Raw genomic sequence first — 13,097 nt, 5'->3', positions numbered from 1 at the left:
CGGAAGGTCTTCAGGTCGGGAGTTCCTCAAGGCGGAAAGTCATCAGGACGGGAAGTCCGCAGGTCGGGAGGCTTTCAGGTCGGGAAAAGGAAGAAAGTTAAGATCTCAAGAATTGATCCAAATCCAGACCGAAGTCGGGCAGACGCGGAGGTCTGTTAAGAGGAAGGTCGGGCAAGGAAGAGGTACGGACAGACGCGGAGGCCTTTGATCAAAGACAGGGGGCGGTTGATATGGAGGTCGGCCCAAGTGGGGTCGGGCGAAGAAGTAGGTCGGACGAAGGACGAAGTCGGGCCAAAAGAGCGGAAGGTCTGTGGTCGGCTCAAGGAGTGAAATATAGGGAATTTTGGTCTGCTGGGGACACGTGTCAGCATGAGAAAGGTTGGAAGACGGTTGAGAAGGAGACGTTGTAACCGTTCGGGTGACGGTTTTCAGTACGGTTTCCCAGGGAATATTTAAGGATTTGGATCATCATTTGGCAAGGAATCTTCAATCAACTTCAACAAAGCAAAGTCAGATTTGGGGATCACCACTTTAAATTTCAGTCTTTTATTTTCCAGTTTATTTTCTGTACCGTACAGTGTTTAGAGATTCCTAATCTCAGGCACTAATTAATCAAGTTTAAGGATATTTTCTATATCTTTGAATTTTACTTTATTTTTGTTGAAAAATTACATCAACAACTTTATTATGAGACGGACTAAAATAAAAAAATAGATATATTATTAAGACACGAAAAAAATATTATTCTACAATTTCCTTGTTTGATCTTATCCCCATTTGGGTGGAAGAAGCGAACAACTCAGGTAATCAAGTAAAATAAGAATCAATCTTTTCACTAAGATATTTTTTAATGATTTTTTTTTTATAATATTATTAAATATATATATTAATATAATATATATTATTCACCATAAAAAATTAATTATTTAATATAAAATATTATTTTTTGTATTATCAATATAATTCTACGTACCACACAAAAAATTAATTGAATAAGTGATAAACTAAATATGATTTCTTATCATATTTTCTCTTTGTCCATTTGAAAAGTAAACAATTATTTTGATATATAATTTAATAAATTATATTTTAATAATAATTGATAGTTTTATATATAAACTATTTTATTTTTATAATATATAAATTTGCCATAAAATTATTAATATAAAAAAATATAAATATAATGGTATTTATAATATGCAATAGATTCATAGGAAGAAAACATACATTATATATAACCACCTAAAAAAACTTTAAGGGTGTGTTTGTTTGAAATTTGGATTTGAATCGTAAAATTTTAAATTTTAATAGTATATGTCAGATATAAATAATAATTGATGTGATATTTTAAATATAAAATTATTTTTTTAGTATAATATAAAAAATAAAAAATAACGGTTTATTTTAATACTTTTGAAATTTTTTTCATAAAAATAATATAAATCCCACAAAATTACTCGAACAAACACACCCTAAAGTATTTTTAAAATTATACACACCATCCTTAATTAATGTAATTAATGTATAATGACGATTCCTTGGCATAGGAGTGGCACGCAGCAGTAGATTGATGACGTGGCGAATTGCGATTGGCCAAGGTGCGTGGCAGCATCAAAATGGCGCCGCCGATGGGCAATTCTTATCAAACATCCCTGACCACACGATTTATCGGAGGACTCCACGGAATTGACGGTGTGGATCAATTTGACTATCCCCAGCTTTCCGGAAGTTTCACAGCAGCGGCGATAGAATTGTCTAGAATATTCCCGCACTCTCTTTCTATTTATGACGTCATATATAAACATGTCAAAATTTTTATTTTATAAAATAGTCAGCAATTAATTAAACTAAAATTATTTGTTATTTTTAGTGATGATTTATTTGTAAATAAACAAGTTTAAAAGAGAACTTGCAGTGCAAGAAAATTATGGATTCGTTTATTTGTATATTTATAATATTATTAAAGATTTTTTATACAAAATTTCACTATTTGAACTATGCTTTTTTTTAATAAATATATTTTTTTTTTAACACAAAAAATTATATTATACATTATTTTAATATAAATTTAAATTAAAATTTTCTTAAATTTATCAAAAGAAACAAACTTTAAATTATTATTATTATTGTTTAAGATTTACTAACAAATAAATAAAATATTTATGTAATTATTTATAATTTAAAATTAGAAGACGCGTGAATATTAGAAAATAAAAAAAGAAATTAGGAGTCTACCTATATATATATATATATATAGATAGGAGAGAGGCTTTTCTGATCAGAATACATACAGCGGTTGGTTTTGAAATCCAGTCAAGAACAGAACGATAATGGATTCCTTCGCGTCTTTCTTCGATTCGCAATCCGCCTCTCGATCGCGTTGGAGCTACGACTCGCTCAAGAATTTACGCCAGATCTCCCCGGTTGTTCAGAATCATCTCAAACAGGTTAGATTCCGCTCTGCTATGTTTGATTGTCTTCCGATTTTTTTATTCTCGAACTTGCTGTTACGTGTTTGGGAAAGATTATGATGGAAATTGTGTGCTGAATTACTCGTTTTGAAGGATGGCTTATGAAAATTCTGCGTGGGGTAAAATTAGGGTTCGATCTATTTGTTAGATTTTGGAATGGTGAATTGACTCTCTTGATTATATACGCTTGGAATATAGAATTCCTCTCGATTCAATTGGAAGAATATATATATATATATTATGACATGGGGATGACAGATTCTTTATCATCTTATCTATTAGGTTCTTCTCTTTTTTGATTAATTTTCAACTCAACTTTGGTCGCGAGTTATGTAAAATTCACGGAGAAATTTATTCCGTTTTCTCTTAAACCTAATTTCCATGTTAAGGTTTCTCGGCATTATTTGGCTGGATAAACAATAAAACAGGCCTGATTCAATTTCAGCAGATACATTACCGATATTGTTATTCAGTAAATTAAATTTGTTATAAAGTATAGTTGCGCCATCTTTCAATTTATTATGGTGGTCAATGGTTGGAGACTGTTGAGAAGTTATAGCCTTATTTTCAGTTTAGTTTATTTCCACCTATCCAATGACGAGAAGTAGTTGAGTTATATTAACGCATTAATCTGTTTGATCTTAGGTGTATCTCTTGCTATGTTGCACCCTTGTGACATCTGCTATTGGAGCTTATCTTCACATTCTTTTCAATATTGGTGGGTTTCTTACAACTCTTGGAAGCATTGGGTGCATCATCTGGATGCTCTCTACGCCCCAATATGAAGAGGTTTGGTTTCGGTACCCTTTTCCATTCTCTCCATAACAAAGAGGAGCAATATTTTAATTTTTATTTGTTTGATCACAAACAGCAAAAAAGAGTGTCACTTCTCATGGCTGCGGCAGCCTTTCAAGGAGCCTCTGTTGGCCCTCTGATTGAACTGGCAATTGATTTTGATCCGAGGTATAAATGTTTTTCTGATAAGTATTTAACTTCCGGTGTCATTCTGGATAATATTCGTAGTTCTTTTGTTGCCTCCTATTGTTTCAATTGTGTTCTACTTTAAGATGTACAATATTGTGAACTTTTTGTTATTTTGCTTCTGTACACTTGCTTTTGCTCCTAGTTTTGCATTTATTTGTAGGATTTCGTTTCAACTATGTGAATACTATATACTCGTCTCCTGTCTGGAAAAACCATGCATTCTTATTGAATATGGAGACTAAAAATAAAGATATTTTAATATAGAAGTGGGATATGCAAAAAATAAAGAAAGGTATTATGAGAAGTTATTAAAGAATTGATAAAAAGGGGTGGGGATAAGTAGAAAAAATGGTGGTGAATTTGTTATTATTTGTTAAAACATTGGTAATAAAATTGCGAGTAGATAAAGTTGTTTATTATAAATACATTATGCATTATGCATAAATTTAACGGATTATATAATTTTGGTAGATGGAGGAAGTATAATTTTGTTTGTGGGCTAGTGAGTATTAAGTATACTTCATTATTTATATATTTGATGGCCTTTTCAAATGTTATATGGAGGCTCGTATATTTGTATAAGAAGGTTCAAAACTTCTGAACTAACCTGTTTTTCTGCTAATGAAAGGCGAACTTATTATGCAAATTTCAGTTTCAATATGAAACATCATTTGTTGCAAAGCTAACATGTAATTAAATTTTTTGTTGTAGCATTCTATTCAGTGCTTTTGTCGGCTGCGCCGTGGCCTTCGGTTGTTTCTCAGCAGCTGCCATGGTAGCACGCCGTCGAGAGTACTTGTACCTCGGGGGGCTGCTCTCTTCCGGTATCTCCATACTTCTCTGGTTGCAGTTTGCTACTTCACTTTTCGGTGGTTCCATGGCCCTTTTCAAATTCGAGGTATTATTTAGTATTTACTTGACGCCCCCTTATAGCAATCGAAGGAAATAAACAATTGATCGAAGGTGCTCACAATTTTCTTCTACATGGCAGTTGTATTTCGGACTCCTGGTGTTTGTGGGCTATGTCGTCGTCGACACCCAGGATATCATCGAGAAGGCTCATTTTGGAGACCTGGATTACGTGAAGCATGCTCTCACCTTATTCACCGACTTTGTCGCCATCTTTGTTCGGATTCTCATCATCATGGTAATAACATTTGAGAGAATTCATTTACGGATTCGGAACATAGTATGATGATTGGTATTTTTCTATGTTGGTGCATCTCTTGCTGACAATTTCGAAAAAATGGTTCTTTGCAGTTAAAGAATGCTTCGGAAAAGGAGGAGAAGAAGAAGAAAAGAAGAAACTAACTCGACCCTACGAAATAAGTCTTGTGCATAAACTTATGACTTTCTTTGATCGCCCGACTTTGTACTTTGTTATATGCTCGACGGATTGTGTCGTTTTTTTGTTTTTGTTGTTGCTTGAAAACATGTGAATTGATGATGCTAATACATGTGATATCTTAGCTCTGATAATTGGATGATGTTTTTTAATGTAATATTTTAAATGAAAAATAACGGGGATTTCAATTTTAGGATACTCTTTTATTCCTTGTCATAGAATTTTAGGATCTAAGAATTGTTATGGAGTTTGTTATATAATGAAGAATTATTCCTTCCTGTGTCAATAGGCAAAGAACCATTTTTTCTAATGATAATTTGAAAGGCAAGTGAAACAGGGGGGAGTATTGTGAAAAGATTCAATTGGGGAAGGACTTAACCGCAAATATGCGAAAATGTAAGGGTATAAATAAGAGTGAGTTGAAACTTTGTGAACTGAATTTGGAACTGTCTATACTACGATCACTTGCCGAAGCATTTTTCTCAGTCGGAGATCATCGAATACTAGTGGCGATGGCTGCTAACACGTTGTCACCGCCTTGCATCTTCTGCCAAATCGCCCGCGGTTGTACTTCTGCCGTTCTCCTCCACAAGGTCTTCGTTTCCTTGTTTAAATTTTTGCTTGTTCTTCCGTTAATCTGTTGCAACTTACATATGCTTGCGTTTGGTGTACATATTTCTCGACTTCTGTATTCCCGTGCAGGATGATAAAGTAGTTGCTTTCCAAGATATTAATCCGTCTGCATTCAGGTTTATCGACGCTTTGACTCCTAATCAGCTTTTGTCTCGTTTGCTATAACGGTTTCAAAAATTATTTCACTTTGAAAAAACTTATCATTTCGAGCTATTGCTGGTTTCTGGTTGATTATGACGGTTTGTGCGAAATGGAGATGATGTTCGATTTTGGAGGATTCTTTAATGCAGTTGTTTTTGGTATTAATTAAAATAAAAGGATATGAGAAGTCTTCAATAGGTATTTGGAGTTTGTGTCTATCGTTTTACAAATTTAATATTGTCGGAGGAATTCAATCGCAATCCATTACTGTGTCTTCTTGATCGTAACAAGATGATGACATTTTTATTGTTTTTGTTTGTTTTTACTGAATCTAGAATGGCTTCAATTTTTAGATAGACATAATATTACGTTGAAGCATTTCACAACTGATAAAAGTCTGCTTCTTCATTGTCAGTGTTTTGGGGTTTCTACAGTGTGCTACAAGCCTACAACTTGTAGAAGATGTATGCTAGGGTACAACTTCTATAGTGTTTCAACAACCAAAGTAAAATAGGTTAAATTGGAACAAACTTTGACAATAATTGCAAAAACGTAATCAAGACCATGCTAAAGTGTATGTCTAAAGCCAACTAGGCTCACAACTTTTGCATTTCTATTCTTGTTCTTTTTATATCATTCTCATTGAAATTTGTTATGTTTAGCCAACTAGGCTCACCACTTTTGCATTTCTATTCTTGTTCTTTATATCATTCTCATTGAAATTGGTTGTGTTCTGTGTCCTGACCATACTTATGCTCGACTCATTGATAGTGGAATTTTTCTTTAGTTTACTAAATTTCCGTTCCTTGTTCTACCATTTCTTATTTTTAAGGTGTGGTTGAATTTTGTTATTGTTCAAGTTGAAAGGAATTATAACATGTTTGCCCACCCCTCTTAAAAGACAAATCTTAATGTTGTAGCTCTCACCCATGACTGTGGTTTGGCTTTATTGTTAATGCATCTTAGTTTCTTCAAATTAGGCACTACTTGGTTATTCCAATTGAGCACATACCAACAGTTAAAGACCTTCGAAGGACATCAGAAGACTTTGCATTGGGTGATGATACTATTATGTTGATTCTTGTTTGAAATCATGTTTGGTGTCATTGCATTGTTTTGATTTCACCTTCTCCCCCTTGTAGTCAGCCATATGCTAAATGTTGGTAAAAACTTACTGCAAAGAGACGCATCCAATGCCAATGACTATAGGTATGTTATAAGTGCATCAACTACAGCAATCTTTAAATGTTGTGTGGTTTGTCCTTCATAGGAGCTGAACAAAAACGTAGATCATATTTTCCCTCTGAACTTTGCTATTTGCATATTCTTAATGCTTAGCAATGCCAATTTCATTTATCCACCAAGTTTATGCCCTTTTAATCTACAATTGTAGTCGTAATTTTGTGTTATTGTGCATTGGGTTGCCATATTGAATGCATATCTTCATTCTTTAACATCTACTCAATTTTCGACATGTCTAAACACTCTGTAGCATTCCTTTTGGGTAATTCTTGCATACGTATGGATTACATACTTGACATGTTACAATAAATGAAAATTTTCCTCATCACTGTACTATAATTAACCATTCTCCCTGTTTCTAATAAGCACTTTTCTTCCTGATTATGAGTCGAGTTTGTGCTTTTTAAGTCGAAACAAATGACATGCAATTCCTGGTTCAGATTTGGCTTCCACCAGCCCCCATTTAACAGCGTCAATCACCTGCATCTTCACTGCTTCGCACTTCCCTTTACGCCAAGGTTTGTGCTCTTGTGCATCATCATATATTTCCTGGATTTCTAATATCTAAGCTTCCAATCTTTTTAAGCAGATGGAAGGCTATAAAATACCTGTCTTTGGGAAAATTTGGCGTATTTATCGAAGCTGGGAAGCTGTTGGAGAGGATCAAGCCATTTTCTTCACTATAAAAACTGCTACATAAGGTAAATTGGCTTTCCTTGTTCAAGCTGTATATTTTAGTTACCACAAATTGATTCACACTTCTTTGAATCAAAATTGTGTTTGATCCTATCAATAAATCCGCCCCTTCGGACGGATAGAATGTTGGATTGATGAACCGTTACAATGTGGCTGTGATTACATTTTGGATCCAAACCATGCTTTTGACAAATCAATTCAAGAAAGCTCGGAAAAATCTTGTCTTGCTTTGCTTGAGTAGCTAATTAGTTATAGAAATCGAGTCTAGTTTGAGTTCATAAAATATTTTAACTTAAGCCGAAAAGCCCCTTATTGCAGAATTTGTAACTGCAGACTCATGTTTGGGCTCGAATAATTTGATGCTCCTATAATGTTTTAGACAATCTTCAATCTATACTTTTATCTTTATGTGTATCTTTTTTCTTTTTAAATAACCACCAAGTTCCAAAGGTATTTCTCTTCATATTTTATTTTATTTTAATCTTAAATTTACAATATTGTTTATATATATATTCTTTTTATTTGATCATAATAAGTAATAAATATTTTTAAATTTAAGTAACAATTATAAATATTAATAAAAACCTATATATCAATTAGAAAAATAAAAATAAATATAAATATACAAAAACTAAATTTATAATTATATTTACAATTAACATTAAAGCAAAAATAAACAAATAAATTAAAAAAACGCTAGAATACGAACGTATGTTCATTTGGCAAATTTTATTGTATTTATATTGTTTATTAATTTATTTTTTTTAAAAAAATATATCAAATCAAATATTTATTTTTTATTTTTTATATTATAATAAAAATTAATTTTACATTTAAAACATTCCATCAACGTCTTTATATATATCATATAATTATTTTAATTCAAAATTTTTACTATTCAATATCCACTCAAATTTTAAACCTCCAAACACATTTACTCTTAAATCACTCAAACAGAATTTCTTTTATATTTTGATATAATTTTTATGTAAAAAATAAATATTTCAAAATAAAATGCTAAACAAATTAATATACTATATAGCTCTTTTTCAGTTAGGAAGGTGCATCATGCATGCAAGTATGGAGAAAAATATCTAGCCTTCGAGAAGCTATTATCAAAAGGAATAATATATTTTAAAAATCAGATATTTATATTTACATTAGATATTTATAAGGGTATGTTTGTTTGGAGGTTTTGATTTTGAATTGGGATTTGAATAGTAAAAATTTTGAATTTGAATAGTTGTATAATGTGATATAAATAAATGTTGATGTGATGTTTTGAATGTAAAATTAATTTTTAGTATAATATAAAAAATAAAAAGTGTATTTAAAATCCAACCCCCAAACAAACACACCCTAGAAGGAGTACAAAGTAGTATCATATTTATAATGATCTTTTAAAATATTAAATATGTAAATATAAAATCTAACAAAGAAAAGAAGGATAATATAACTAAGCAAAGCCTATAATATAATTTATTAACTCATTTATATTTGTTTTAGGGCTATTTTGGTTGTGTCCGCTAGTTATTACAAGTGTATTTGTTTACTAAATAGGCTTCTTTCTATGGTTTTTTTATTTTTTTATTTTTTGTATATATTTTTTAAAAATAATACACGATATATATTTATTATTTTTATATTCTCATATAATTATTTATATCTCATATAAAAAGAATTTTCTTTTTAACGATCTCACAAAACAAATATAACAATGTATATGCTTACTTTCAAAACATTCTTGACAAACTTTGCTATGCTAACAATAATATTATAATTATATATAGCTCTATTAATTAATCAATTATTTATTTATTTTGTTTAAATGTGCAATCAACTTTGTCCATAAAATATTGGTGGGATCATAAATTTATAATTAGTGCACATTTATTTTATTTTATTTATTTTTTTATGACGTAGAAGGTTTGGCTTTGGGTAAATTTGACAGAATTTAATTGGCCATTTAATAGTTTGCCAATTAAATTCGACAAGTTAAGACACATTCTGCGCATATTTATAATGACATGCATGTGATTAATTAAAATATGTTGACAATTAGCTAATAGGCAACAAATGCAGACACATATATATATATATATATATTTAAGTTTATAATTATGGGTGTGTTTATTTTGATGAGTTTGAAAAAAATAATATTTGATAAAATATTTTGTGAAAGGAAAAAATATATATTTTTTAAAAAATGCAGAGTTCAATCTATGATTTCTTTTGCAACAAATGCTTATATGAAATCAAAGTTATGTTCCTTTTAAATTTGCTTTGTGGGGGTGTGTGTTTTAATTTAAATAGTTTAATATAATATCTTGAGTGAAACCATTATATTTTTATTAAAAATTACAATAATTATATAATGAAAGGGAAAAAAAAAATGCAAACATTCTAAGACTTGGGAGACATTTTCTAGCGTTACTTGTTGATTAAGAATTAAAAAGAATTAATTTTATTAACTAAAAAAATATTCCTCGAGCGATTTTTTCTTTCTTCTTTTTGTTTTTTAACTTTTAGATTTTGATTTGAGTTTAGTAAAATAATACTCCTTTCATCTATAAAAAAAACTGTATATTTTTGGCATGAATTTTGATAAATATATATATATATATATATGTATTTTTATTTATCTTTATTTTTTATGATAATTTTTTTTTTTAAATTGTATGTTTTTCTACTAAATAAGAATATAATACTACATTCGTTCGACTCTAAGAGTCTCATTTATTTTTTGTGTTTATATTTGACTCTTAATTATTATATTAAAATGTAGTACAAATTAAGAAAAAAATTATAAAAGTACTTTCTTATAATACTAATGTTGGGTATTTAATTAAATAGATAAAAGAGGAATAAATTATTTGTCCCACATTTTATTTGATTAATATATTTTATTTGAATAAATAAATAAATAAATAATAATTGTTGCAACTAAATGTAGACGTTGGCGCACGTCATTAAATACAAAATAAATTGAAAAATATATATGTATATATTATATTTTCCTCCCATTTTGGATGAAAGATGTAATATCAATTCCACTGAAAATTTCTCTTCCATTCTAATTCGGTTTGCGGAATCTGATATTTCGTTGATAATTCGTTTTATTTTCGGAGGCGATCGGTGGAGGACTGAAATTGCTTCAAGGAAATTGCGTGCCACACGAGACTCGGATTTGATTTTGCATTTATCTGATTTTGTATTTTCGGATTTAGCCGTATCTCAGATTTCACCAAATTAATTTTTCAACAATCTTGAAGCGAATTCCCGTGAAATCTGTGTTGGCGTGGAAGAAATTCGGAGGTGTCCAAACATGGAAGAGGATCGGGGTCTCATACTGCGGAACTTCCTGGACATCTGCAAGGATGGGGAACTCTCCACTGTGGTACCTATGGCTGGTCTGCTTTTAGCATAGACAAAGTTCACATTACATGTTGGATCTGATATCGCTTTATATCTTGGTTTTATTGGCGCAGATGGGGATGAGAATGAGGAGGTTAACTCCAGCTAGTTTTACACTTTTGTTCTCTATATTGCATGACCTCAACCACCCCCGCCCAAACGATTAGGCAGCCAAGAGGCCTGCTACCGAAAAAGCTGCGCAGGTAGCGTAGTATGAACAGGTCTTCAAGGCCGCGACGGAAGGAGCGCAACTTGTTGTTGCAATCTCCAACTAGTCTGTTGTTAAATAATAATAATAATAATAATAATAATAATAATAATAATAATAATAATAATAATAATAATAATAATAATAAAATTGGGATCCTATTGATATCCGTGTAAGACAGTCCGTTGTTGTGCTGCCTTGTTCGCAACATATGGCTCCAAGACCTACGGAGGGTCTCGTTGCATCTACCAAACAACAACCATATGACTTGGCATACAGCCTGTTGCTGTTGCGGACCATGTAACACAGCATCTTGCTGCAACTTTCAAGCAGCTTGTTGCTGCGGCAATCGAGAAGCCAAAAAAATTCAATGGGCAGAATTGTAAAATATGGCAGCGGAATATGTTATATTATCTGACCACGCTGAATGTACATATTGGCTAATGGAGGCTGCACCTGTTATGCCGGAACGACCTCAGAAGAAAAAAAAAAAAAACACGAATTTTGAAAGTCATGAAACACTCAAATTTGATGTGCAAAAAATTATATATTGAATGGCTTAAGCGACTCCCTATACCGGTGTCTGTCGGTATGCATTAATGGCTAAGCAACTGTGGTAGATGTTGGAGAAGAGGCGAAATGAATTCGTCACTCTTTTGAGAACATTCTAGAATAAGACAAACTTGTCCCTGCCATAACCTTTTACTACGATAGTAAATCTGTTATCGGCAAAGTATAAAGTAAATGTACAATGGAAAGAGTTGACACATTCGCCGTCGACAATTCCATAAAATAACTGAACACAACTAAGGTTATTACGATAGACCATGTTGCGTCAAAAGATAGCCTAGTGGATCCGCTAACCAAATGGTTAAACCGTGATGCAGTTGAGGAAAAAGTTTTATAAAGAAAAACTCAACCTAAAAAGATTGGACATCCCAAAAACTATGTTCAATATGACAACCTACCTATAAGACTTATGTATGTCACTGTGGGGGCTAATAGTCTCGACCCATTCCTGTCAACGGAAAGTGACATAATAGGGAGGATAGCAAATAATTGTTTTGATGATCACTAAGTAAGTGTTGTATCACTCGAAGACTTAAAAAGATCATTTCTGTGAGAGAGAAGTGGGGCCGCTTCTAAGGAGAACTGTTCAGGCTCAATTCTTTAGAAACTCTCGTAGAACCAGAACGTATTCCATGGCCAAAACGGACCAAACAATAAGAATCGAACTAGAAACATGAATTCTCTGTCGGTATGTAGTCCACTTACTAGAAGATTGAATAGTTCAAGGACAACGCGTACACTGGACAATTGGTAAAGACTACATACTGTTCAAGGGAAAGTTCAAAGAAAATTCTACTTATCCTATGCAAAATTCATTTTTCTTTCTTTCATCGAGTCATCGTTTTTCTCTTTCAAGTGGGGGATTATTAGATATTTAATTAAATAGGTGAAAGAAGAATAAATTATTTCTCCTACATTTTATTTGATTAATTTATTTTATTTGAATAAATAAATAAATAAATATTCAAATAAATAGTTTGTTGCAACTAAATGCAACGTGCAGTAGACGTTGACAGTTTTTTTTCTACACGTGATTAAATAAATAAATTGAAAAATATTATATATATATATATATTATATTTTCCTCCCCTTTTGGATAGAAGATGTAATATCAATTCCAAAAATTTATTATGAAAATTTCTCTTCTATTCTAATTCGGTTTGCGGAATCTGATATTCCGTTGATAATTCGTTTTATCTTGGGAGGCGATCGGTGGAGGGCCGAATTCACTTCAAAGAAATCGCATGCCACGCGAGGCTCGGATTTGATTTTGCATCTATCTGATTTTGTGTTTTCGGGTTTAGCCATATCTCAAATTTCACCAAATTAATTTTCCAACAACTAATAGAAGGACGTGTGTACAAAAAATTATACAAATATAAGAATATTTTTA

General features: G+C 31.5%; 2 protein-coding genes across 7 annotated transcripts; both read left to right on the top strand.

Moving 5' to 3' along the window:
* Positions 1 to 2,266: 2,266 nt before the first annotated feature.
* LOC127243412 (bax inhibitor 1-like) lies at positions 2,267 to 4,993 on the top strand. The gene is made up of 6 exons (XM_051263411.1): positions 2,267 to 2,447; positions 3,117 to 3,260; positions 3,343 to 3,434; positions 4,167 to 4,353; positions 4,447 to 4,602; positions 4,716 to 4,993. Exons 1-6 carry the CDS (start codon positions 2,331 to 2,333, stop codon positions 4,764 to 4,766), a joined length of 747 nt encoding a protein of 248 aa, XP_051119368.1. The 5' UTR covers positions 2,267 to 2,330; the 3' UTR covers positions 4,767 to 4,993.
* Positions 4,994 to 5,086: 93 nt separating this feature from the next.
* LOC127243413 (bifunctional adenosine 5'-phosphosulfate phosphorylase/adenylylsulfatase HINT4) lies at positions 5,087 to 12,726 on the top strand. Of its 6 annotated transcripts, none has more exons than XR_007836994.1 (8): positions 5,101 to 5,393; positions 5,503 to 5,549; positions 6,555 to 6,631; positions 6,717 to 6,783; positions 7,257 to 7,334; positions 7,406 to 7,517; positions 10,785 to 10,909; positions 11,001 to 12,726. XR_007836994.1 is itself a non-coding variant. In XM_051263414.1 (7 exons), exons 1-7 carry the CDS (start codon positions 5,187 to 5,189, stop codon positions 7,500 to 7,502), a joined length of 495 nt encoding a protein of 164 aa, XP_051119371.1. In that variant the 5' UTR covers positions 5,087 to 5,186; the 3' UTR covers positions 7,503 to 7,981. The 6 variants fall into 6 exon arrangements, 3 of the variants coding, with proteins under 3 accessions (XP_051119371.1, XP_051119370.1, XP_051119369.1); XR_007836992.1 differs by having other exon boundaries at positions 10,641 to 10,909; XR_007836993.1 differs by having other exon boundaries at positions 10,641 to 10,922.
* Positions 12,727 to 13,097: the final 371 nt, after the last annotated feature.

Source organism: Andrographis paniculata, unplaced genomic scaffold (genome assembly GCF_009805555.1).
Source record: "Andrographis paniculata isolate CXL003 unplaced genomic scaffold, ASM980555v1 Contig95END, whole genome shotgun sequence".
Lineage (NCBI taxonomy): Eukaryota > Viridiplantae > Streptophyta > Magnoliopsida > Lamiales > Acanthaceae > Andrographis > Andrographis paniculata.
The sequence above is the reverse complement of the archived record's forward strand: the minus strand, read 5'-3'. Positions and strand labels throughout refer to the sequence as shown.

Bases quoted from the DNA above. Each gene is read 5' to 3' on its own strand.
- LOC127243412 (XM_051263411.1), top strand. From the start codon at position 2,331: ATGGATTCCTTCGCGTCTTTCTTCGATTCGCAATCCGCCTCTCGATCG. The intron at 2,448-3,116 runs GTTAGATTCCGC...GTTTGATCTTAG, and splicing joins TTCAGAATCATCTCAAACAG to GTGTATCTCTTGCTATGTTG. The intron at 3,435-4,166 runs GTATAAATGTTT...TTTTTGTTGTAG, and splicing joins GCAATTGATTTTGATCCGAG to CATTCTATTCAGTGCTTTTG.
- LOC127243413 (XM_051263413.1), top strand. From the start codon at position 5,187: ATGCGAAAATGTAAGGGTATAAATAAGAGTGAGTTGAAACTTTGTGAA. The intron at 5,394-5,502 runs GTCTTCGTTTCC...ATTCCCGTGCAG, and splicing joins CTGCCGTTCTCCTCCACAAG to GATGATAAAGTAGTTGCTTT. The intron at 5,550-6,554 runs GTTTATCGACGC...TCTTCAAATTAG, and splicing joins ATTAATCCGTCTGCATTCAG to GCACTACTTGGTTATTCCAA.